Source organism: Podarcis muralis, chromosome 2 (assembly GCF_964188315.1).
Source record: "Podarcis muralis chromosome 2, rPodMur119.hap1.1, whole genome shotgun sequence".
NCBI lineage: Eukaryota > Metazoa > Chordata > Lepidosauria > Squamata > Lacertidae > Podarcis > Podarcis muralis.
In genome coordinates this window covers 116,600,260-116,625,814 of record NC_135656.1, presented here as the reverse complement: position 1 = coordinate 116,625,814, position 25,555 = coordinate 116,600,260, and the positions used below count along the sequence as shown (strand labels likewise).

At 50.7% G+C, this 25,555-nt stretch overlaps 2 protein-coding genes across 3 annotated transcripts in view; both read left to right on the top strand.

Annotated features, from left to right (window-relative positions):
* The window catches only part of LOC114591033 (uncharacterized), a 28,686-nt gene that overhangs the window by 1,076 nt on the left and 2,055 nt on the right, over positions 1 to 25,555 (top strand). Inside the window, exons 2-4 of the mRNA XM_077923088.1 lie at positions 1,923 to 2,810; positions 4,732 to 4,861; positions 5,020 to 6,349. Coding sequence (XP_077779214.1) covers positions 2,067 to 2,810; positions 4,732 to 4,861; positions 5,020 to 6,349 — 2,204 coding nt within the window. The 5' untranslated portion in view covers positions 1,923 to 2,066. The remainder of the gene's footprint in view (positions 1 to 1,922; positions 2,811 to 4,731; positions 4,862 to 5,019; positions 6,350 to 25,555) is intronic.
* On the top strand, positions 10,065 to 25,363 carry LOC114592410 (uncharacterized). Of its 2 annotated transcripts, XM_077922618.1 has the most exons (5): positions 10,065 to 10,145; positions 10,866 to 10,983; positions 11,081 to 12,066; positions 20,073 to 20,246; positions 25,346 to 25,363. In XM_077922618.1, the coding sequence occupies exons 3-4, from the start codon at positions 11,275 to 11,277 to the stop codon at positions 20,148 to 20,150; spliced, it is 870 nt and encodes a 289-aa protein (XP_077778744.1). In that variant the 5' UTR covers positions 10,065 to 10,145; positions 10,866 to 10,983; positions 11,081 to 11,274; the 3' UTR covers positions 20,151 to 20,246; positions 25,346 to 25,363. The 2 variants fall into 2 exon arrangements, with proteins under 2 accessions (XP_077778744.1, XP_077778742.1); XM_077922616.1 differs by lacking the exons at positions 20,073 to 20,246; positions 25,346 to 25,363 and adding an exon at positions 13,981 to 15,065.

Sequence of the window (25,555 nt, the reverse complement as noted above, 5' to 3'; positions counted from 1 at the left end):
GTTCGAAAGCACATCAAAGTGCAAATAGATAAATAGGTACCACTCTGGCGGGAAGGTAAACGGCGTTTCCGTGCACTGCTCTGGTTCGCCAGAAGCGGCTTAGTCATGCTGGCCACATGACCCGGAAGCTGTACGCCGGCTCCCTCGGCCAGTAAAGCGAGTTGAGCGCCGCAACCCCAGAGTTGGTCACGACTGGACCTAATGGTCAGGGGTCCCTTTACCTTTACCTTTATACTACATTTTAAAAGATTCTCCCTGAGAGTGTCTTTAAACCTCTTTCGTTTTTGCCACCAGCATTATGCTTTCCATTCTTAAGCTGGGAATAGAGTAGTTGGAAGACAATAATCAGGCATCCGCACAACATGAATAGTCCTACGAAGCTGATGTTGAAGTATCGTTGCTTTGACACTGGTGATCTTTGCTTCTTCCAGTACACTGGCATTAGTTCGCCTGTCATTCCAAGTGATGTGTAAAATTTTTCAGAGATAGAATCTTTCAAGGCGTTGGAGATGGCGTTTATAAGTGGTCCATGTTTCACAAGCGTACAGTAAGGTTGGTAGTACAATAGCTTAGCATTTCGGTTTCCCTGTGAATGTCCTGGTCTTTAAACACTCTATGTTTCAATTGGGAGAAAGCTGCGCTCGCAGAGCTCAGGCAATGCCAGATTTTGGCATCGATGTCAGCCCCAGTGGAAAGATAACTGCCCAGGTAGGAAAAGTGATTGACACTTTCCAACGTTACACCATTAAGTTGGATTTGTGGCATTGCAGAGGGGTTGTTTTCTGCTTGTTGGTGCAGCACTTTGGTTTTTTTGGATTTTGAGCGATAGGCCAGGCTTTCTGTAAGCTTCTGCGAAGATACTGGTTTAGAGGTCATCCTCTGAGTGTGCGCACACTACGTTGTCACCAGCATACTGAAGCTCTATGATGAAAGTTACGGTAATCTTCCTCTTTGCTTTCAGCCTACTCAGATTAAAGAGCTTTCCATCTGTTCAATATATGATTTCTACCCCGGTGGGGAGTTTCCCTTCAACAATGTGTAGGATCATGGTGATGAAGATAATAAATAGAGTAGCAGCTGGGGAGAGCAGTGCTCTTGTGTTCAGGTCTTACTTACGTGTAAGAACAGGATGCTGGACTAGACTAGATCCATGGCTGTGTCCTCCCTCCACTGTCGGAGGCAGTATACTGGGACTTGCAACAAGTGTGTAGAGACCCATCTTAACACACTTTAATCCGCGTCTTAACACTGGCAAAGATGTCACCCTTCCAGTTTTACAATTTGGCGAATTACATTTTGAGGTCTCTGTTCTGATAAGCAACAATAGAAAATACATCTTAAAAGGGAAGACAACTTTTAATTGTTAACTTGAGTATTTACTCATTGAAATATTGTAACTACAGTATACATATATGTATACACGCATGCACACACACACTCTGTTTTATTTATTTTAAAAAAAATAAACACTGTTTTATTTCTGTGAAATTATTTTTATATTTCATACAATTTATCTCATACAAGTTATCTCATACAACTTATATACTGCTTGACTGAAAAAACTGCTCAAAGCGATGTACAAAAAGAATAAAACTAAAAGTGATCAGTAAAAACAGCTAAAAGCAGTTAAAAGCAGCTGCTTAAAACATTCAAATAATAATAAAAATCAGCTAAAAACAGATTAAAACACATGTAAATAGTCTACATATCTGGGTAGGTTTGCCTAAAGAAAAATGTTTTCAGCAAGCGCCAGAAAGAGTACAGTAAAGGGACCTGCATTATGTCAATGGGAGGGAGTTCCAAAGTGTCACACTAACAGGTCAATTGTTATATATATATATATTTTGTTATGCATATGTTATATTAATATATGAATAAAAATTAAAACAAACCAAAAAATCCATATCTCTTTTTCTAAACAGGCCCATCATCTGTGAGTTCAGCTTGTTTGAAGGGCAGAAGTACGGTAGAGCCGTTTATCTGAAAGTCTGAAGTTGTAAGAAGGCGAGGAAGAGTGGTGTGAGGCTTGACTTGCGATAAGGCTGTCCCGTTGCTCGGGAAAGAAAATGGCCGACCAGCAAAGGATTCTGGGAGGCCAGGCTGCTCTGGATGAAGACCAAATGGATGAGGAGGACCTCATGGGCCCTGAACAAGTTGAGGGATCTGGAAGACGCGGGAAAGCACCTCACGGCATCCTTCATCCCAGGAGCGTCAGGAGAGTTATGAAGAGGATAACGATCCCCCGGGTTAAAGAGGAGGCAGAGGAGGGCCTGCTCCAGAGCCAGGGGTCCGAGTGGCTGGAGTCCCCCGGGGGGAAGCAGGCCCCTTGCTCGCAGCCAACAGAGCCCGCCATGCCCTGGGGGGACATCAAGGCCTTCCTGGCCCACTTTGAGGGGGCCGGTGAGGCCAACCAGTGGGCCACCCGGCTGGGAGAAGCAGCCGAGGAGGGCTTGGGCGGCCCCAACGCCCGAGAGAGTTACGGGAAGATGAAGGCGGCCATCTTGCGCGGGGAGGCCAGCTGCAGGGAGTGGCAGCGCCAGCGCTTCCGTCTCTTCTGCTACGAGGAGGCCGAGGGGCCCCGGGAGGTTTGCGGGCAGCTGCGGGATTTCTGCCACCAGTGGCTGAAGCCGGAGAGGAGCAGCAAGGAGCAGATCCTGGAGCTGGTGATCCTGGAGCAGTTCCTGGCCGTCCTGCCCATGGAGATGCAGGGCTGGGTGAAGGGAAGCGGCCCGGAGACCTGCGGGCAGGCGGTGGCCCTGGCGGAGGAGTTCCTGCTGAGGCAGCGAGAGGGCGAGGACCAGGAAGAGGAGGTGATAATAATAATAATAATAATTTATTATTTATACCCCGCCCATCTGGCTGGGCTTCCCCGGCCACTCTGGGCGGCTTCCAAAAAATATATTAAAAGACTGTAATACATCAGACATTAAAAGCTTCCCTAAAGAGGGCTGCCTTCAGATGTCTTCTAAAAGTCTGGTAGTTGTTCTCTTTGACATCTGGTGGGAGGGCATTCCACAGGGAGGGCGCCACTACCGAGAAGGCCCTCTGCCTGGTTCCCTGTAACTTGGCTTCTCGCAGTGAGGGAACCGCCAGAAGGCCCTCGGCACTGGACCTCAGTGTCCGGGTAGAACGATGGGGGTGGAGACACTCCTTCAGGCATACAGGACCGAGGCCGTTTAGGGCTTTAAAGGTCAGCACCAACACTTTGAATTGTGCTCGGAAACGTACTGGGAGCCAATGTAGGTCATTCAAGACCGGTGTTATATGGTCTCGGCGGCCGCCCCCAGTCACCAGTCTAGCTGCCCCATTGTGGATTAGTTGTAGTTTCCGGGTCACCTTCAAAGGTAGCCCCATGTAGAGCACATTGCAGTAGTCCAAGTGGGAGATAACCAGAGCAGGCACCACTCTGGCGAGGCAGTCCATGGGCAGGTAGGGTCTCAGCCTACGTACCTGCCGAGTGAGGTGAGGCTGCCGAGAGGGAGAGGGCAAAGCCTGAGAGCTGCTATTGCTCTGTACAGACCAGTATTGCTGGCACTGGTTGGCCAGCGGCTTTCCCAGCCATGACCAGAGATGCGTGAGGCTGAACATTTTGCATCTGCTCTGCTCCTGAAGTTGTGGTGCTTCAGACATGCAAGCTGGGCTGCATTTAGCTCAGGGTTTGGGAATCTCAGGCCTGGGGGCCACACACAGCCTCTGCTTGCCCCAGGCCACCCCCTCACTGCTCCTGCTTCCTAGTACAGTGGTACCTCGGGTTAAGAACTTAATTTGTTCTGGAGGTCTGTTCTTAACCTGAAACTGTTCTTAACCTGAAGCACCACTTTAGCTAATGGGGCCTCCCACTGCTGCTGCACCGCCAGAGCACGATTCTGTTCTCATCCTGAGGTAAAGTTTTTAACCCGAGGTACTATTTCTGGGTTAGCAGAGTCTGTAACCTGAAGCGTCTGTAACCTGAAGGGTCTGTAACCCGAGGTACCACTGTATTGTTGTGGTTGTTGCCTTCTCCCTATCTCGAGAGACATTGGAGTGTGACGACCTCGGGCTTCAAGCCTAGGTTGTGTGTATTGATGCCCTGGGCTGCCCAGACGATATGATTATTATCATTATATATTCATTCATATCCAGCTGTTTTTGGACTACAACTCATTCGAAATATGTGCTTCTCTGAGTTTTGCCATGCGGTTCTCTGGCCAAGTGACACGTACAGAAATGCATATATCGGGGTAAAGAAGTATGCATAAAAATTAGTGAAAATAACAGCCAAAAATGCATTATATTGTTGTGGGGGGAAATGCGCTGCAAAAAATGTGTATTTTATGCAAAATTGCATACAAAAGTGTGTTGTGGTATCTCGTCCAGAAAAATAATACAGTAGTACCTCGGGTTAAGAACTTAATTTGTTCCAGAGGTCCGTTCTTAACCTGAAACTGTTCTTAACCTGAAACACCACTTTAGCTAATGGGGGCCTCCCGCTGCTGCCGCGCCGCCGTCACGCAATTTCTGTTCTCATCCTGAAGCAAAGTTCTTAACCCGAGGTACTATTTCTGGGTTAGCGGAGTCTGTAACCTGAAGCGTATGTAACCTGAAGCGTCTGTAACCCGAGGTACCATTGTAATAGCAAACCGACAAGGGAGAGTGAAGAGCTGAACTTACAATTAGAAAAATGGAGAACTGTGAGGAACTGTAATTGACAGATTCGCCCGTCCTTACTGTTGGGTTCTTGCTGCCTTCCAGGTCTTGGGGCTGTTTGAGGAAGGAGCTGGGGATTCCCTCGAGGGTGAGCAGATCCTGCTGGATTCCAGCCAGACACAGCTGGACAATGAACTTGAGCAGGAGAATGACCCAGCAGATGGGAGCGTCTGTGGTAAGTGCAGTACATGGGTTAGTCTTCCCTTTGTGTTGCTTTGAAACCTGCCTTTGCAACCATGAAAGCTAGAGACTTCCTTTCCCCTGCTGGGCAGAAATGGAGCCCCAGGACCTTGTCACTCATACAGATCTCTCTTTGGATGTTGTCTCTAACAGGTGACCTCGAGGGATCCAGTGAAAACGAGGCTTCCGTGGGAAATCCAAAGCAAACAGAGATTGATGGAGCCTTGCCCAGAAGAGAAAAATGTGTTTCCCGGCACCATCCAAAACCAGGACAAACTTCCAAGAAATGGCTCAGGACAAGGAGGAAGCAGGAATGCAGCCCAGACAAAAGATCAGGGGCCTCTTTCATTGGAGGAGACGATGTCAAGGACACCCCAGCGAGGCCTGCGTTCGAGAAGGTGGAGCCCTGTGAGGAAGAGGGGGGCGATTTCGGTGACGATGCAGACTTCTTAATCGATGCTGAGGGCAAGCCCCACAAACGCTCAGAGTTTGAGACGTCTAGTCAGAGAGCTGAGTTTATGAAGCATCGCGCGGGAGCCCAAGTGGCAAGTGAGAAGATTTGCTGCTGTTTGAGCTGCGGGAAAAGCTTGCACTCCGATTTAAGCACAGCTGAGCATGAGCAAAGTGACACACAGGAAGAAGAGGCCTGCAGATGCTCAGACTGCGGGGAAAACCTCGACAGGGGCTTGGCACTTGTTAAGCGCTCAATAATCCACGCAGGAGAGAAGCGTTACGCGTGCTTAACCTGCGGGGAAAAGTTTAGCCTCTATTCGAGCCTCATGAAACACAAGCGCACCCACGCTGGAGAGGAGATGTATGCGCCCTTTGAGGCCGGGAAGCGAATCTGCCGGAGCGACAGCCCTCCTTCCGTGACAGAGAAAACTCTGGCGACAGAGAAGCCTTACACATGCCCGACTTGTGGGAAGAGCTTCAGTAAGAGTTCCGGCCTCCGTTTCCACAAGAGAATCCACACCGGCGAGCGGCCTTACGCGTGTGGGGATTGTGGGAAGAGCTTCAGCCAGAGGTCCAACCTTATCCTGCACCAGAGGACCCACACCGGGGTGAAGCCTTTCCGGTGTTCCGAGTGCGGGAAGAGCTTCCTTCGCAGCTCGGACCTGGTGAGGCACGAAATCACCCACACGGGAGAGAAGCCGTACACGTGCGCCGAGTGTGGCAGGTCCTTCGGCCACAACTCAACGCTCATTGCCCACGAGAGGACCCACACGGGCGAGAAGCCGTACAAGTGCTCCATCTGCGGTAGAAGCTTCCGGCACCACTCGGGCCTTATCAAACACGAGAGGACCCACACTGGGGAGAGGCCGTACGCCTGCCCAGCTTGCGGGAAAGGCTTCAGCCAGAGCTCTGGCCTCACGCTCCACATGAGGACCCACACGGGAGAGAAGCCTTACCAGTGTTCGGCTTGCGGGAAGAGCTACAGCCAGAGGTCAAAGCTTACCAAGCACGAGAGAACTCACCTGACAGAATAACTTTACATTTTCTCATTCAGGGGGTCAGGGTGTGAGGTGGGCAGAAGTTGGACCTCAAACCTCTGGTCTGTGGGGTGCTTGTGGGGGGAAACATCAGTTACCTGTGAGGGCTGCCAAACAGTCAGCTCCGTTAGCAAACCTGATTGTGGGGGCATCCCCACAGCAGTGCCATGTGGCACATTTTGACCTGTGTCCACGCCAGGTGTCGCCAAACAACACCCACAGGAGACAGTGTGCCCTCCTGTGGCACCTATGGAAATAAATAAATCGCCTCTCAAACATCCACAAGTTGAAAGGGACCCTGCCCTCCCTGCTCAGTTCCTGCTTGCACTGTCTCAGCCCCTCCTACATTGAATGCGCCTCTTTATAGCTGCCCACATTTCATTAGGTGCCAGGGCTTCAGAGAGATGTTCTGAATGGGAGAGAAGAGCAACTACCTTCTCTATATAAGTGGTGGCATATGTAGGCACCTGTTTTTTCTTGAGGGGGAAGGTGCATGCCTGCATCTTTTTGCGGCCCTGTCTCTTTTCCTGCTCTTGTGGATGTGCCCGCCATTTTGTGCTATGCCACATCCCCACAGCAGCCATTTTGTGACAGGTGCCGCTGGCAGTTTCTCAGAATTCCACCAGCCCAAAAAATGTGGCCGACCACACGCTATTGTCCTCATCAAAATGCTACCTTGTATAATTTCCCCCTTAATTGAGACGCACTGTCGCTGTGGAAAACCTGTTGCTGTGGAATTTAATCCAATAAATTTGAAACAAACAAACGAAGCTGTAAAAACAGATTAAATTGGGCAGGGAGGAAGGGGCGTCATTTGGTTGAGGATGACATCGTCAAGATGCTGTGGAAAATGTGAACAGTACCAAGTCCACAATAAAATGTGTGGAAGTGAACTGTGTTTCTCAGGGCTTCAGCATGAATTGTGGGTGGTCCTCGTAGCCCCCAACAACTCAAGTGTCTCCCATTTGAATGTTTGTTCAAACCATAAGCTATTCCACAGCTTTTGTTGTTGTTCCAGTAAGCGAGGTGTTTGCTCTTTATTTTTCTAATCCCAACTTGTCTTTTTCTTAACATGGTTTTACCTGCCACAAAGGGCGCTTCCAGGCTCTCGCTATTTGGTGGGCAGGATTCCTTCATATACCAGCAAATGCAGGTTTCACAGTTGCAGTCGATGGGGAGGTCTTGTGCCACAAATCCACTTCCATCCCCCCAAGAAAGGATTAGACTTTTTTGGGGAAGGAAAGTGATGGGGAAACTCACTGAGGTAACCCTTGCTTGTACGCAGTCTTATGCAGCCTTCCCACAAACAAAGCAGAATTCATGAGAACGTAGAAAGCTGCCTTATCTACCAAGTTCAGACCTTGGGTCCATCTTGCTCTTGGTAGTTTCTAATCTGACTGGCAGTGGCTCTCCTGGATTTCAGACAGGATCTTCTCCCAGCATTCCCACAGATTCCAGGGATTAAATCTGCATGCAAAGCAGATGTTCTGCAGCCAACACCTGTCTAATCTGTGAAACAATTACAGTGAATGCTCAATAAACAAGACGCCTGGAAGGGCAGCTGTACCTCACACCCTGTTTGTGTCCAAATGTCCATCTCACATTTGCTTATGACTGAAAATAGCTGTTTGGAAGGGGAAAAGCATACTGTCTTCGTTTTTTCAATGGCGTATGTGCACGTGCTCATGTGAAAGGGAAAACACCTCACCTAAAGTGGTGTTTGTTGTATGCTTTTTTCACTTGCAACTATATTAAAAAAAGAATGGATATTTATTTTTAAAATGGATGGTTAATTGGGATGTGTATTTAAAAGAGCTGTGGGGGTTTTTTGGGGGGGTCTATTAAAATGTTTTATTAAAGTAAGGGTGGCTAATTCCCATTTAGGCAGATTTTTGCCCTCCACATCTTTTTCTGGACCCCCAAACACTGATTTTCACAAGGGTAATGTCAGTCCAGCTCACACACAGTGAGAGCCCTGCTATGAGCAGACCCCAGCCCTCTTGGGAGGATAAAAAATGCCCCCTCCTCAGGCATCAGCACCATAGTTTGATGAGCACAGAGAGTATGGTAACTCCAGCCTCCCTCAGCTTATCGGCATGCACAGTCTCTCAGGTATTGAGATTTTATGAGGGAATATTTACTGAGACCTGCAGGTGCCGTCAGGGGGTACTGGCACCTGCAGGCCCCACTCTGGCAACTCCTGAGGAGTGACAAATTCAGAAAACATTCCAATTAAAACAATTAAAACATTATTTTATTGGTATTTAATCTTCATCAACAATAACCAGAACAAAAGAATAGCTGCAATAGATTCCGACTCAACATCAGGAAGAACTTTCTGACTGTAAGAGCTGTTCGACAGTGGAAAGGACTCCATCGGGAGGTGATGGTCTCTCCTTCCTTAGAGGTTTTCAAGCAGAGGTTGGGTGGCCATCTGTCACGGATGCTTTAGCTGAGATTCAGGGGGTTATACCAGATAACCCTCGGGGGTCCCTTCCAACTCTACAATTATAGGGTTCTCTGCTTATTCAAAGGTTAAGTTAAATTTGTCACTTCCAGTTCCCTTACATAGGCTGTGCTTTGGTGTTGAAAGTAAAGAACAGCTAAATAAGCAAGTGAGGAGGCAAAATTCATAGTTGTCCCTTTAAGTAAAGGTAAAGGGACCCCTGACCATTAGGTCCAGTCGTGACCGACTCTGGCGTTGTGCGCTCATCTTGCTTTATTGGCTGAGGGAGCCGGCGTACAGCTTCCAGGTCATGTGGCCAGCATGACTAAGCCGCTTCTGGCGAACCAGAGCAGTTTACTTTCCCGCTGGAGGTACCTATTTATCTACTTGCACTTCGTGCTTTCGAACTGCAAGGTTGGCAGGAGCAGGGACCGAGCAACGGGAGCTCACCCCGTCACGGGGATTCGAACCACTGACTGGGAAGTCCTAGGCTCTGTAGTTTAACCCACAGCACCACCCGTGTCCCTTTTTTGTCGTTTAGTCGTGTCCGACTCTTCGTGACCCCATGGACCAGAGCACGCCAGGCACTCCTGTCTTCCACTGCCTCCCGCAGTTTGGTCAAACTCATGCTGGTAGTTTCGAGAACACTATCCAACCTTAGCCTGGTGGTTTTTTGGATGTGCCGCTGGCGGATTATGTCCAGATTACACAGAGTTTGTGAAAATAATGAAATTGTTCCAAATTGTAAAAAATAAATAAAACATTTTTTAGAAGGCCATTACAGGAACAGGGTGTTGTTGTAGTTTCTGTAATGTTTCTAGTAAATAGAACTCAAGCATGGAGATGTGGTTTGGGCGTAAGAAATGTTAACACTGGGCTTCAAAGCCAAAGCAATAGAAATGGCCATCGGAAGAGGGTTGTGGGACTGGTAAATCAGTTAACCAGCAAAAAAGCACTTTGACTTTGCAGGTCCCACCCTCTTCTTCTGATTTTAACATTGCAGCAACTGATAATGCACAGGTCAACGAGGTGCAGGAGCCCTGCCGTTTTTGGCAACGTGGCGCCTTCAAAAGGAGGAGCACAAATCTCAATCGGACGAACCTCCTGGGTGCGATTTAATCAATTCCAGAGGGGTGTTAGGTTTGAATGGGTTAAGAGTAAAAAAAGATAAAGCGCGCCTCGCTTCCTAGAGCGGCCCTGAGAATGAGTGGGCACGTGAGTGTGCGCCGATTCGTGTTGAAGGTTCCTTCCTGTTCCGCCTTCTGGACCCTCCCGCTGTTGGCAGAAGTGGCACCTGGAGTTCAGCTGCAGCAGCGACCTTGCAGGGGTCGCCCTCGAAGGAGGTGAGAGATGCGCGGAGCCTCCCTTCTCATAGGGGGGAAAAGCGAATTCAGCATTTATTTCTTTTCCAGGCCGAGGTGAACAGTGGAGCTTTTTCTTTTGCAGTTCCCCCTTAGTTTGGAGTCCCAAAAGGACCTGCAAATTCGGTTGGTTGGTTGAAAGCCACTGCTGTGTGTGTGTGGGGGGGGGAACAACACAGATTTTCTCTCCTTCCCACCCCACGCCGTTTCCCTTTCTTTTTAAAGCTAGGGTGGGGTGGGTTGCTAATAATAATAATATTTTTGTTTAATTTATATCCTGCCCTCCCCAGCCGAAGCCGGGCTCAGAGCAGCTAACAACAGTAAAAGTAACACAGTTTACATAAAATCACAATCGATTAATAGAAATGCATTCTAAAATCAATTCATTCTAAAATCAATTCAGAATCAAATTAGGAGTGTAACTTTGGAACCACAGAATTGGAAGGGGCCCGAGGGTCATCCAGTCCAACGCCCTGCCATGCAGAAATCTTTTTGGCCAACATGGGGCTCGAATCCACAACCCTTTACTGATTGTTTTTTTGAGCATCTAGCTGAGCTGGCTGCAGCTCTCGTGAGGTTTCGGGCAGGAGAAATTTCCAGCCTTTACAAGGAGATGTCGGGGATTGAACCTGACAGTTATTGAAGGCTATGCTTGGCTATGCTTGGAGGAAATAATGGTTCATCTTATTTCAACATCCACAGAGCCTCCCTCAAAGTGGAGACCAGGAGAAGGGCTTCAGAAGAAGATCTAAAGGTCTGTGTAGGTTCATATCAGGAGAGACATTCCAGAACATACTGAGGTCCTGAGCTGTGTCAGCATGTAAGAAATCTGAGTTTGTAAGAAATCTTTTCTTAAAAAAAATTGTTTTCAAATAGGGGCAAAAATGTGCTAAGGCTTTTCTTTTTCTCACAAACAGAGAGGACTGAGCTTGTCCTGAGCCTATGGCATCACTGTCACTACTTCTCCAAACTGTGACACTGCAGAAGGTTGCACCCGTGGCATCGGATCAGTCTGATCGGGTTAGGCTGATCATAAAACTCATGGGCTGTGGGACTGTAAGCCTGGGCTGGCGTTTGGAAACTGGAAGGAAGGCAACTGTTGACACCAGAGATGTCTCTTGTGGAAAGAAAGAGGGTGTCAAAGTGGGAGTCGGCAGGAAGCCAGGATGTGCCTGAGAAGTCAGGAGCGAAGGTGGAGGTGCTGGACCCAAAGGGCCGTGGGCCAGGGGACCGAGCGGAGGAAAAGCAAGAGGGGAAGGAAAACCCTCGAATTATCCAGTGTGGAGCCACTGAGGACTTGCTGAGATGGCCGCCGCTCCCTCAGGTGAAGCAAGAACCAGATGATAAACTGACTGAGCACTGGGAAGCCCAGTGGCAAGAATTCTTGAAGGCCACACCATCCCTTCACTCGACACTTGAAGACCCGCCTGCTTGTCCGCCATGGAGCGACTCGATGGCCTTTCTTGCCTCCTTTGAGGGAGCAGCTACCGTTCGCCGCTGGGCTCGAGGAGAGTGGGCGACCCGTCTCTCACCTTCCTCTGGCAGAGAAGCGGACCGAGCTTCCAGCCCCCTGAACGTGGCCCAGGTGGGGTCCTCCGGAAAGGGTAGGGAAGTCTTTGTGGGGACCGAGATGCAGGACCCACAGCTGTGTCCGCAGAAGGCCCAGGGCCTCCAGGAGGTTTGCTGCCGACTCCGGGAGCTTTGCCAACAGTGGCTGACGCCCAAGACACCCATGGAGGAGCAGGTGCTGGAGCTGGTGATCCTGGAGCAGTTCCTCTCCATCTTGCCACCGGACATGCAGAGCTGGGTCAGAGAGCGCTGCCCAGCAGCATGTGCCCACGCAGTGGCCCTGGCTGAGGCCTTCCTCTTGAGGTGTCGAGAGGCCGAGAAGCAGCAGCGTGAGGTGAGCATCTCATTATTATTATTATTATTATTATTATTATTATTATTATTATTGGTTTTCACATATTACTTTACAATACAGATACAGTGGTACCCCGCAAGACGAACGCCTCGCAAGACGGAAAACCCGCTAGACGAAAGGGTTTTCCATTTTGGAGGCGCTTCGCAAAACGAATTTCCCTATGGGCTTGCTTCGCAAGACGAAAGCCCATAGGGAAATCTCCGGGACAGCGGGGAAGCGCAGCGCGTCTTCCCCACTGTCCTCGGACCTCCTCCGAAGCCTGGCGGCGGGGCGGAGAGACCTCTTCCCGCCGCCAGGCTTCGGAAGGATGCTCCGAAGCTAAAGAAGCTAAAGCAGCTAAAGCAGCCTGCCGCGACCCTCTCCCGGCTGGAGAGGTGACGCGCGCCTATGGCAGGAGCCTCCATAGCCGAGCGTCACCTCTCCAGCCGGGAGAGCGCGCGGGGGGCTAAAGCAGCCCCCCGCGACCCTCTCCCGGCTGGAGATGTGACGCGCGCCTATGGCAGGAGCCTCCATAGCCGAGCGTCACCTCTCCAGCCGGGAGAGCGCGCGCGGGGCTAAACCAGCCCCCCGCGACCCTCTCCCGGCTGGAGAAGTGACGCGCGCCTATGGCAGGAGCCTCCATAGGCGCCCGTCACCTCTCCAGCCGGGAGAGCGCGCGCGGGGCTAAACCAGCCCCCCGCGACCCTCTCCCAGCTGGAGAAGTGACGCGCGCCTATGGCAGGAACCTCCATAGGCGCCCGTCACCTCTCCAGCCGGGAGAGCACGCGTGGGGCTAAACCAGCCCCCCGCGACCCTCTCCCGGCTGGAGAAGTGACGCGCACCTATGGCAGGAGCCTCCATAGGCGCCCGTCACCTCTCCAGCCGGGAGAGCGCGCGCGGGGCTAAAGCAGCCCCCCGCGACCCTCTCCCAGGTGACGCGCGCCTATGGCAGGAGCCTCCATAGCCGAGCGTCACCTCTCCAGCCGGGAGAGCACGCACGGGGCTAAAGAAGCCATAGCCCCGCGACCCTCTCCCAGCTGGAGAAGTGACGCGTGACTATGGCAGCAGCCTCTGAAGGATGCACCGAAGCCTGGCGTGGGGGGGGAGGGGCGGAGAGACCTTCTCCCCGCGCCAGCCTTCGGATGGCTGTCCTGAAGACTTGGGGTGGGAGAAGGGTTTTCCTTCCCACCGCCAACATTCAGAATGCTGTTCTGAATGTTGGCGGTGGGGAGGAAAAACCCTCCTCCCACGCAAGCCCCGGGAACAGAGGGAAAGCGCTGCGCGCCTTCCCCTCTGTTCCCGTACCTGTTCTGAAGGCTTGCGGTGGGGAGAAAAGCCCTTCTCCGCACCGCCAGCCTGGCAAGCGGTTTCCCTAGGAACGCATTAATTGATTTTCAATGCATTCCTATGGGAAACCGTGCTTCGCAAGACGAAAAACTCGCAAGAAGAAAAAACTTGCGGAACGAATTAATTTCGTCTTGCGAGGCACCACTGTATACCAAAGCCAACACCATTTCTTCCCCATCCCCCATTTACATTTCTATTTCCTCAATTCATCATATTATTCTTTTCTCCTTCCTCCCACTTCCCTCCGCCCCCACTCGATTTCCTCCACATTATGCAATTTACAATAATCTCTGCATTCTACAATCTTCTCAAATCATCTATATTTTCTTATTATCTTTCCTTACTAATTTTTCTTCCATCCAGTACTTCACATTTTAATCTAGGCATATTAGCATATCTTTTTTTGAGCAATATTTTGCCGTATATTCATCAAAACATTTCCACTCCTTTTTAAATTTTTGATTCGACTGATTTCTTATTATAGCAGTTAATTTTGCCAAAATTAAATATTCATTTAGTTTACAAATCCATTTCTCCTTTGTGGGTATAGTCTGTGACTTCCATGAGGTGAGCATCTCTTGCCCCAATGGAGGGAGGACTGGCATGGATTGCAGAGCAGATCTGAAGTGTCAGAAGGCAGACTTCTGGTGGGAGAGGGCAAGGATGGGTGCTGTGATGGTGTGTGTGTTCACACCCCCCCCCCCATTTCCCTGCAACTGGAAGGGCCATAGCTCAAAGGCAGCACATCTCCTTTGCGTGCAGAAGGTTCCAGGTTCAATAATATTATTATTATTGCAGGTAGACAATAGTGCAGGTAGACAGTACTGAGCTAGGTGGACCAGCAATTGCGTGGCTCAAGATAATGTAGCTTCAAACATTTCATATTCTATGCTACTTTACCTATCTAGATCTACTTTATCTGTAAAGGTAAAGGTAAAAGATAAAGGACCCCTGGATGGTTAAGTCCAGTCAAAGGCGACTATGGTGTTGCGGTGCTCATCTCGCTTTCAGGCCGAGGGAGTGAGTGTTTGTCTGCAGACAGCTTTCCGAGTTTTGTGGCCAGAATGATTAAACTGCTTCTGGTGCAACGGAACACCGTGACAAGTGCTAGAGCGCAACGAAACGCCATTTACCTTCCTGCAATAGCAGTACCTATTTGTCTATTTGCACTGGCATGCTTTCGAACTGCTAGGTTGGCCGGAGCTGGGACATAGCAACGGGAGCTCACTCCGTCATGGGGATTTGAACCGCCGACCTTCCAATTGGCGAGCCCAAAAAGCTCAGTGGTTTAGACCACAGCGTACAGGAGTTACTTCCTACATAAGGAAAACAAGTGAGGCAGAGCTACAATGCGCAGGGTGGTTTAAACATCAGTCCGTCTTTTGGTAGCTGTTTGAGGAGAATAGAGGGTTTCTTAACAATGCTCAGCACCCCCAGCAAACTACAGTTCCCTGGATGCTTTGGGGGAAGCACTGACTGTTTGACGTCATATAATTCTGCTTTAAATGCAGCTTGCAGATGCGCCGGTGTGCAGTGTGTGTTGGAAACCAGCTATTAGACCCATTGCTGCCCTGCTAACTTGTAATGTTGCTTGCAAAGGCTTTCACATGGGTGACTTTGGGAAGGGGCGCATGTGTCAGTGTGTGTGCCGTCTGTGTTATGTAGTGTAGTTTCACCCTGGGCCAACAGGGGGATACTGTATATAGTTTTCACTCAGGTCTGTAGATAGTTTTCACTCAGGTCCGCGGCAGTTATTTTAGGCGGGAACTCTGGGCTGTTGTGGTTACAATGTGACAGCCGGCTGCCTATAAATACAGGCCGGCTGAGCTGTTCACTGTCAGTTCTATTCCAGCTTACCATAATAAAGAGCTACTTGAAGAGATCGCTGTGCCGGCTGCTATGTCAACCCACGACTTAACACTGGCGACGAGGGTGGGATGGATGGACATCAGAGCACAGCCAGATGCGGCCAGCCTCTGAACTGAGCTGAATCACTGAGCTGAATCACAGAGCGAAATCACTGAGCGAAATCACTGGGCAGAACCAGTTCAGAGCTGACTGTTCTGGCTAGAGCACTGTGTTCCATCCATCGCCCTTCACGCCGGCATCGGAATCATGGCTTCACTTGTGCCTCTACCGCCGTTTGCGCCAGCCTCTGAATCATGGGACTCCTACCTCGCTCGGTTCGACTGCTACCTCCAAGCCAACGAACTGACAGCAGTATCACAGGATCGGAAGCGGGGCCTATTCCTCAGCCTCTGTGGGCCTGAGGTGTTTGAGACGGCCCGAGCGTTGGTTGCGCCTGAAGCAGTCCAGGCATCACCATGGGACACGATCCAAGAGAAGCTCCGCAACCACTACGCACCAAAGCCGTCCAAGATTGCTGCCCGCCATGCGTTCTACCACAGGAACCAGGCAGAGGGGGAGTCAATCAACAACTACACCACCGCCCTGCGACAGGCTGCAATGCACTGTGAGTTCCGAGACTTAGACGATGCCCTGATGGATCGAATCGTCTGCGGGGTCCGGGACATCCATCTGCAACGGCGTCTCCTAGCCAAGCCAGACCTCACGCTACAGAAAGCCATTGAGGAGGCTGTGGCCTCAGAAGCTGCTGAACGCTCCGCTCAGGAGATCCGCAAGTCCAGCAGCCTGCGTCTTGCTAGGGAGCCCGTTCCGGTGCATCATGAAGAGGCCAGCAGTGAGGAGGCATCCTCCAGTGAAGACGATGATGTGCACCAGACAAAGCGGGAGCGCAGGAAGTTCCAACAGAAGTCCAAGGGCCAACCGGAATGTGCTGGCTGCGGAGGCAACCATTCCCGTGCCAAGTGTCGATTCAGAGACGCCATCTGTAGGAGGTGTTCCAGAAGGGGCCACATCGCTAAGGTCTGCCGATCGGCTCCGTCTGACACCCCCCCTTCATCGACTCGCAAGTCCAAGTCTTCACTCCAGTCTGCCAAGGAAAGTTGTTTCGCTCTCACCAACTGCCGCTGCCCGTCTGGAACCACGATTGGCCAAACCGACTCGCCTACGAGACGCAAGCTGAACGTCACGGTGCTCATTGAAGGAGCTCCATGTGACATGGAGATCGACACCGGGTCTGCCCTGTCCATCGTGTCATGGAGCACCATCAAAAGACTGGTACCCAGAGTGTCCAAAAGGCAACTCGACTCTCACCGCGTACACCTGAGAGACTACCAGGGAAACGACGTTCCCGTGGTAGGCGTTGGCCGGTTCCGGATCGCCTTCAAGGATTTTTCGGGCCTGCTCCGGTTGGTGGTGGTCGAAGGTCAGCGGCCAAGCCTCCTAGGGCTAGACTGGTTTGATGCCCTCGGCCTGGAAGTCACCGGCATCAACTGCATCTCTAACGCAGAGACTGAGGGTCTGGTCAAAGACTTTGCCGAGGTTTTTGACGGCACCTTGGGCCAATATACAGGTACGCCCATCTCCTTTAGCCTGGATCCACAAGTCGCCCCCATCAAGCTAAAGCCACGCCGGGTTCCCTTTGCTCTCAAGGCTAAGGTGGACGAACAACTGGACAAACTGATCGCCCAAGGAGTTTTGGAGCCGGTTGACCACGCAAAGTGGGAAACCCCCATCGTCACGCCTGTCAAGCCAGATGGGTCGGTGAGAATCTGCGCTGACTACAAGTGCACGATCAACAAAGCACTTCAGCAGCACGCTTATCCGGTTCCTGTTGTCCAACACCTGCTGCATTCCCTGGGTGAGGGTAAGGTCTTCGCTAAGCTGGACCTTGCCCAAGCCTATCAACAACTGCCAGTCGATGATGCCACTGCTGAAGCCCAGACGATCGTCACCCACCGGGGGGCATTCCGTTGCCGCCGGTTGCAGTTCGGGGTGAGTGTGGCTCCTGGCATCTTCCAAGGCCTTATGGAGCGTCTCCTGCAAGGGCTTCCGGGCGTGGTACCATATTTTGATGACGTCTTGGTGTCTGCAGACTCACACCAGCAGCTGTTCGAGCGCCTCCGTGCCGTGCTGACCAGGTTCCAGGAGGCCGGGCTCAAGGTAAAAAGGGAGAAGTGCCAGATCGCCGTTCCACAGGTAGAGTTCCTGGGCTATCTTATCGATGCCTCCGGTCTTCATCCAACCACATCCAAGATCCGCGCTATCCAGCAGGCCCCCACTCCAAAGAACAAAACGGAGTTGCAGGCGTTCCTGGGGCTGCTGAACTTTTATAACATGTTCCTGCCCCACAAAGCCACAGTGGCTGAGCCTCTTCACCGACTCCTTAGCACTAAGACGCCTTGGGCCTGGGGTCATCGGGAGACGGCGGCCTTCAACGCGGTCAAGGCTCTCCTTTCTTCGGACAGTGTGCTGGTACAGTACAGTGAATCCAGGCCGCTGGTCCTTGCCTGCGACGCCTCACCTTTTGGCATCGGGGCTGTCCTTAGTCACCGTTTTCCAGATGGAAGAGAAGCACCGCTCGCCTACTTTTCCAGGACACTATCTCCGACGGAACGGAATTACAGCCAGCTCGACAAGGAGGCATTGGCACTTGTGGCTGGAGTGAAGAGGTTTCATGAATACCTCTATGGCAGGACTTTTGACCTCATCACTGACCACAAGCCACTCCTGGGCCTCCTCGCCGGTGATCGTCCAACTCCACCGGTCCTCTCACCACGCATGCTGCGATGGACTGTTTTCCTGGCTGCCTACCACTACCGGCTCATCCACCGCCCGGGGAAATCGATGGGCCATGCCGACGCCCTCAGCCGTTGCCCTCTTCCAGCATTTGTGGAAGACCCGGCTCCAGCTTCATCGCTCCTTCTGATTGAGGATCTTCCGGCAGCGCCTGTGTCGGCTGCCACTGTGGCCTCCGCATCTGCCCAGGATCGCACCATCAGCCGGGTGCTCAACTGGGTGTGGAGGGGGTGGCCACAAGGGCCCTTTGCATCGGAGTTCCAGCCCTTCGCAACCAGACAACATGAACTCTCAGCTCATCGCGGCTGTCTGCTGTGGGGAGACCGCGTCGTGATTCCCCAGGGACTCTGTCAGCGCGTCCTGGAGGCTCTGCACGTTGGCCACCCGGGAATTGTCAAAATGAAGGCGTTGGCTCGGTGTTACGTCTGGTGGCCTAATATGGACGATGCCATCACTGCCTGGGTGTCCGCCTGTCAAGCGTGCCAGGAGTCGAGGCCTGCACCACCGGCAGCTAAGGGATACACGTGGGAGACGCCAAAGACACCCTGGTCGAGGGTGCACATCGATCTGGCTGGCCCCTTTCACGGCCGGACCTTTATGGTAGTGGTGGACGCCTATTCCAAATGGCTGGAGGTCGCCCTGATGCCCTCCACCACTACCGAAGCTGTCATCCGGGTGCTGCGAGGCCTGTTTGCAACGCATGGGTGTCCTGATGTCCTTGTCTCTGACAACGGACCGCAGTTCACATCAGGCACGTTTGAGCGGTATCTTTTGGGACTGGGAATCCGCCATGCCCTAACGGCACCCTTTCATCCATCCAGCAACGGGCAAGCGGAAAGAATGGTGCGCTCGACAAAAGAGGCACTGGCGCGCCTGGACCGGGGAGACTGGCATGAGCGGGTCGCCGAATACTTGTTTGCGCAACACATCACCCCTCATGCGGCCACAGGGAGGAGTCCTGCGGAACTGCTTATGGGCCGCCGCCTCAGGTCACCGCTCGACCGGCTACACCCAGACTTTGCCGTGGCTGAACCCCCAGGCTGTGCCAACGCACCACGGTCATTTGTCCCAGGAAACCAGGTCTTTGCCCGGAACTATGTGGGGGACATCCCTTGGGTGCCAGCCACAGTAGTGGGAGTCACTGGACCTCGCTCGTACCAGGTGGCACTCGAAGACGGGCGCTTGTGGCGACGGCACATAGACCAACTTAGGCGCAGGGTTGGGGACTTGGACACTACCGAGGTGCCCCCAACTGCGCTTGCGGCTCCAGAAGAGACACGTACAGATGGCGAGGCTCCACCTACACCTCCCTCGCAAACTGCCAGCGTGGAGCCGAACCAAGCCGTCTCAGAACAGACTCAGACCACTCCACTTGCGGAGGCTCCACTCACAGCAGCGGATCCAGGGGAGTTGGTTCCAACGCCACCTAGGGTCGCACCACAGCCTCAGCGAGAACTGTGTGGCCCTCCGGACTTGGCTACCAGTCCCCGGCGGTCTGGCAGAGTTTCCAAGCGCCCAACTCATTTAAAGGACTATGTTGTTGGACAGGTATCACTGTTGGTCTAAGTATGGGAAATGTAACCGATATGCTTTTGTGCCTAATTGAACCATTACGCGTAGTGCTGTATATAAGGAAACCATTACGATTGTAACTAACGCCTTATCTCGGTGGGGAGGGGTGTTATGTAGTGTAGTTTCACCCTGGGCCAACAGGGGGATACTGTATATAGTTTTCACTCAGGTCTGTAGATAGTTTTCACTCAGGTCCGCGGCAGTTATTTTAGGCGGGAACTCTGGGCTGTTGTGGTTACAATGTGACAGCCGGCTGCCTATAAATACAGGCCGGCTGAGCTGTTCACTGTCAGTTCTATTCCAGCTTACCATAATAAAGAGCTACTTGAAGAGATCGCTGTGCCGGCTGCTATGTCAACCCACGACTTAACAGTCTGTGTGAGCACACGGCATCCAGCCCTTGCCTGTAGCTTTTCCCTTTTCAGCCCCGCCACCCTGCACTGATGCAAGACCTTCACTGCTGCTGTTGCAGGTCCCGGGGCCTCTGGAGACGACGGCTCTGAACTTCTCAACGGCTGAGTGGACGCTTTCCGACATCTGGCAGAAACACCTCAGCAGAGGGAGCAAGCTAGAGGCGGACAGAGATGCCGGCTTGCTGGGTAAGGAGAGAAACATGTCATCGGCAGTAGACGGCAACATTAATAATGGGATTTCGGTGCTGGCTCTTTTTAAATAGGCAAGTTAAGTTTCTAGTCCTTCATACTATCTTCCTTGGGACGTTATCAGGTTCTTCTTCCTGCCACTCAATGGGAAAGGGGCTCTGGATTTTTATTTTGTACTTCTGCAAACTTGGGTATATCCCCTGACTCCAAGCATGCCAATACTTCGTTTAAGCGTGGATCGTTCACCTTTTATTCATTCATTCATACGTTTAGTGAGTTTCACTTCCCCCTTCTTCCCAAAGGAGCCAAAGGCAGGAAACAGCGAGTGTTAAAAAAGAATTTTTAAAAATCATAGATAAGATAAAACTTTATTTGTATTAGCAAATGGTCATAGCAACTATCATGGGGATTGGGGTTGCTTGTGTGTAAACCTCCACCTGCTCCAAACTGCGTGAGGCGGTTGCGTTTTCCCCAGCTGAGCAGCCCCCCTTGGGCACGACTGCTTCAGTCGCTGGCAGAATCCGTCAGTGGGCGTTTCCTAAACTTCTCCCAACATAAGAATTCCTTCACGGACAGCCTCCTTCTCGCCTCTCTGCGTGGAAGCCTTCTGCGCAGAGTGGGCGTCCCCACCGGTGGTCCTCCACTCTCCTCACTGACCTCACTCGAAGAGTCTCGGAGCCTCCCCTCCGAAGTGCTCTCAATCCCTTCCTTCTTCCTGGTGTCCCCTTGGCTTTCTTCCCCAGCGGAAGCCCTCTCTACCCCTGTACTTGTTCCCTCTCCGGCATCATTGGGGAGCCTAGCCTCTCCACTCTCCTCCAATGTCAGTTTCCTGACAGCAACAGTAAAACATTACAGTATACGCAGAAAAGGAAATTTAAGAGCACAATTTAAAAATCATAAAGCTTCTTTAAAGCGTCTTAAAAACAATTCCGGCACATGCACACTGGGGAGGATCTTCTGAAAAGACTGGTTGTTCTTCAGTAGACAGCAAAAAGACAGCAGAGATGGGAGGAGATTTCCCAGGGAAGGTGCCCCCCCCCCAAATTACAGACCTGATTCCTACATTGCACAGAACAGAACTCTTGATAAGGTGGCATTTGCAGAAACCTCCCACCCTCTGCAGAATGCAGCAATCAATTGAGAAGATAGGAATGAGATGATCTTTCAGGTATCTTGGCCCCAAGGTATATAGCCGTTATATACACCCAAGCCATGTGAGTTTTAATCTGTTTTTAGTCTGTTGCTGTTTTAATTTTTCAAATGTCGTCGATTGATATTTTTCTTTGTTTTGTTTTGTTTTTTGTAAACTGCCTTGGTAGAGAATCAGAGAGTTGTATTCCACGGTCAAACAGCTCTTAACCGCCAGAAAATTTGTCCAGCTGGTGGTTTTGGTCTTGTTTTACAATCAAGAGGTGGATTAATTTTATGAAATACAGTGGTACCTCGGGTTACAGACGCTTCAGGTTACAGACTCTGCTAACCCTGAAATAGTACCTCAGGTTAAGAACTTTGCTTCAGGATGAGAACAGAAATCGTGTGGCAGCGGGAGGCCCCATTAGCTAAAGTGATACCTCAGGTTAAGAACAGTTTCAGGTTAAGAACGGACCTCCAGAACAAATTAAGTTCTTAACCTGAGGTAAGGTAAAGGTAAAGGTACCCCTGCCCGTACGGGCCAGTCTTGACAGACTCTGGGGTTGTGCGCCCATCTCACTCAAGAGGCCGGGAGCCAGCGCTGTCCGCAGACACTTCCGGGTCACGTGGCCAGCGTGACAAGCTGCATCTGGCGAGCCAGCGCAGCACACAGAACGCCGTTTACCTTCCCGCTGGTAAGCGGTCCCTATTTATCTACTTGCACCCGGGAGTGCTTTCGAACTGCTAGGTTGGCAGGCGCTGGGACTGAGCAACGGGAGCGCACCCCGCCACGGGGATTCGAACCGCCGACCTTTTGATCGGCAAGTCCTAGGCGCTGAGGCTTTAACCCACAGCGCCACCCGCGTCCCACAACCTGAGGTACCACTGTAAATAAACAAACCAGCATCTTGAACTTGGCCTAGTAGCTAATTGGCAGTCCATGTTGCAGAATAAAAAGGTAAAGGTACCCCTGACCGTTAGGCCCAGTCGCAGGCAACTCTGGGGTTGCGCGCTCATCTCGCTCTATAGGCTGGGGGAGCTGGTGTTTGTCCGCAGACAGCTTCCGGGTCATGTGGCCAGCATGAGTAAGTTGCTTCTGGCGAACCAGAGCAGCGCACGGAAATGCCGTTTACCTTCCCGCTGGAGTGGCACCTATTTATCTACTTGCCCTTTGATGTGCTTTCGAACTGATAGGTTGGCAGGAGCTGGGACCGAGCAAGCGGAGTTCACCCTGTTGCGGGGATTCGAACTACCAACCTTCCGATTGGCAAGCCCTAGGCTCAGTGGTTTAGACCACAGCGCCACATTGTTGCAGAATACACCCACACAAAAAACCACTGCCCTGCCCAGGGCTGGGGAGCATCTCTCCTAGGCACAAGGTATGACTCATGTGCCAACTCTCTTTTATTTTAAATTTGGCGCCAACTCTGCTTGCAAACAAGCCAGACTCCATCTACATACAATATATAATGACTATAAACTTTCCGGCGCTCCGGCCTTACCTCCATCTTATTCCCTGGCTAAAAAAGCATACAAACAGGCCCAGAAATCGGCCAAACGGGAGTGGCACTTAAATCGTTGGCAGACTATAATTTCTGCCTCAAAATCTCATAATTCCCAGAAATTTTGGTCCTTAATAAAGGGAAGAAACACGAAATATCCCTTAACGATGATCCCAGCCCCTACATGGGAGCAGTTCCTGAGAAAATATTTCTCAGTGGCAGAAGCTCCGGCCACTCATTGGAGACCTTCTAATCCCCTTCCCGTCTGGCCTAATACCGACCCTGCTGAAATCCTAGAATTGATAGCTGAGCTGAAAACTGGTAAGGCCCCTGGGCCAGATTTGGTCCCTGTTGAGGCTATAAAGCTTCATTCTGCATGGTGGGCAGGGATTTTAGCTAAAACGTTCGACGCAATAAATGCCACGGGCTTAATACCAGGAATGTGGAAGGAGGCCATTATAATTCCTATCTACAAAAAAGGCCCTCCTGGTGACCCAGGGAATTATCGGAATATCAGTCTGCTATCGTCCATTGGGAAAATATATGCCCGTTTTTTGCTGGCAAGGCTGATGAAGTGGTCAGTTGAGGCTGACCTGATTGGACATGAGCAAGCTGGATTTAGATTAAACCGATCCACAACAGACCAGGCAATTATTCTTTATCACTTAGCCCGGAAATACTCGACACCTCGACGGGGCCAACTCTGCGCAGCTTTCATAGATCTGAAAGCTGCGTTTGATAGTATTCCGAGGAAATTGCTATGGGATAAACTTGCCTGTTGGGGAATAGATAGAAGGCTATTGTGGCTTATCTCCCAACTTCATGCCGGGTCCGTGGCCAGGGTGAGATTATCCCCTGCTGGAGATTTGACTAACCCAGTGCCAATAAATAAGGGTGTACGCCAGGGTTGTATTTTAGCGCCTCTTCTTTTTAATTTATTTATCAGCGATATGAGGAACCCATTAGCCGACTCACAAAAATTTATCCACTCCCCTCGTATAGCAGATTACCGCTGTCCTTTACTTCTCTATGCAGATGATGCGGTACTACCCTCTTACTCCAGAGTGGGTTTAAGGAGGGCACTTCTTGCGACATATTGCCATTCTAATCATCTGACTATCAACCATTCCAAGTCCAAAGTACTGATATTTTCAAGGAGTCGAAAACTTTATTCATGGAAACTGGAGGGCACGAAAATCGAACAAGTACATAAATTTAAATATTTAGGAATTTATTTTCAATATAATTTAGGGTGGAAAGCGCACGTTGAATATCTTCAAAACAAGACAAAAGCCCTATCACACTCCCTCCTCCTTTTTTTCTACTCTGAGGGGGCCTTATTCATCCCTGCGGCCTTAAAAGTGTATAGCATCAAAGTGATGGCCACAATGGCCTATGCTGCACCTTTATGGGCTGCCTTTGCAAATCTCTCACCTTTAGAGTCACTTCAAAGCCAATTCTTACGCCGACTTCTAAAATTACCAACATGCGTAAGTAATGCGGCTATCCGCTTAGAAATGAAGATCCCCTCAGTGGAGTTAGTTATATGGAGGAGAGTTTTGATTTATTGGATATCCCTATGGCATAAACTCCCAAACCACTATCTCATTCAATGCATGTGGCGAGATGACTTCACCAATTTGTGGTCAGGAAAAATCCATGCCAAATTGCTGTCCTATGAGATCTCGCCCACTGAATTGCTCAAACTGGATCTAAATGTGGCAAAAAGGTGTATAAATCAAAGGCTGGATGATGTGGAGCTATACCAAAATTTCGTAGCTGGTGGTGGAGTCTGCTCGACGTTAAATTTCGGCATAACCCCAATCTACCGCGCTCCGTCCTACTTAACATCGCTTACGGCCGCGTCTCACCGATATGCCTTCATTAGAGCTAGGTTTAATGTCTTTCCAACAAACGTGCTGAGACAGATTCACTAAGGGCCAAGTCCCTTCAATGTTTCCGTGTGAAATGAAAACATCTGAATCTCTACATCATGTTATGTTTATCTGCCCTTTGTACAGTTCAGCCCGTGCTAGTATACTAAACTCCATAATCCAGCCTACGGCTGTCAAACCAGTAGACCTACAGCTTGCCTGGGTTCTTCAAGATGTGGATCCTTATATTACCCTACAGGTTGCTAAATTCCTAACAGCCGTCCTCTCGTACAAGAGACGGAATGGAATGTTAGCTGATTATTGATAGTTATAAGAATTTTCTATAATTACATCAGATATTTATTTTAGTGTAGTGCCTAAAAATTTTTTAATCTTAATCTTAAACTTTTCTATGAATGGTTAATATCTGTCCTTCTGAGTTGAGAACTGTGTTATACTACTTGTGGCTTGTACGAGTCCGCTGTTTTATTTGATTTGATTTGATTTGTTTTGATTTGTTTTGTTGTGTTGTGTTTCATGATGGGCGTAAAGCCGAATAAACATTTTGACTTTTTTTACCTTATTCCAGGTGGGTGGCGAAGCGAGGATGAGAAAAACCTCTTACTCAGAAGAAGCGAGCAGATGACGACCCTGAGGCAGGCCAAGGAGAACGTGGTCCAATGTCCTAACCAGGGCGATGCCCTTAAGAATCTGGACAGGCCAGAGAGGAAGCAGGAGCCCCTCAGAGGGATCAAGTCCAATAGTCTGTCCCGCTGCAGTGGAGAAAAGGACAGTGGCG

Excerpts from the sequence above, each read along its gene's own strand:
- LOC114592410 (XM_077922616.1), top strand. The coding sequence starts at position 11,275 with ATGTCTCTTGTGGAAAGAAAGAGGGTGTCAAAGTGGGAGTCGGCAGGA. Across the intron at positions 12,067-13,980 it reads CCGAGAAGCAGCAGCGTGAG|GTGAGCATCTCTTGCCCCAA; the intron begins GTGAGCATCTCA and ends GACTTCCATGAG.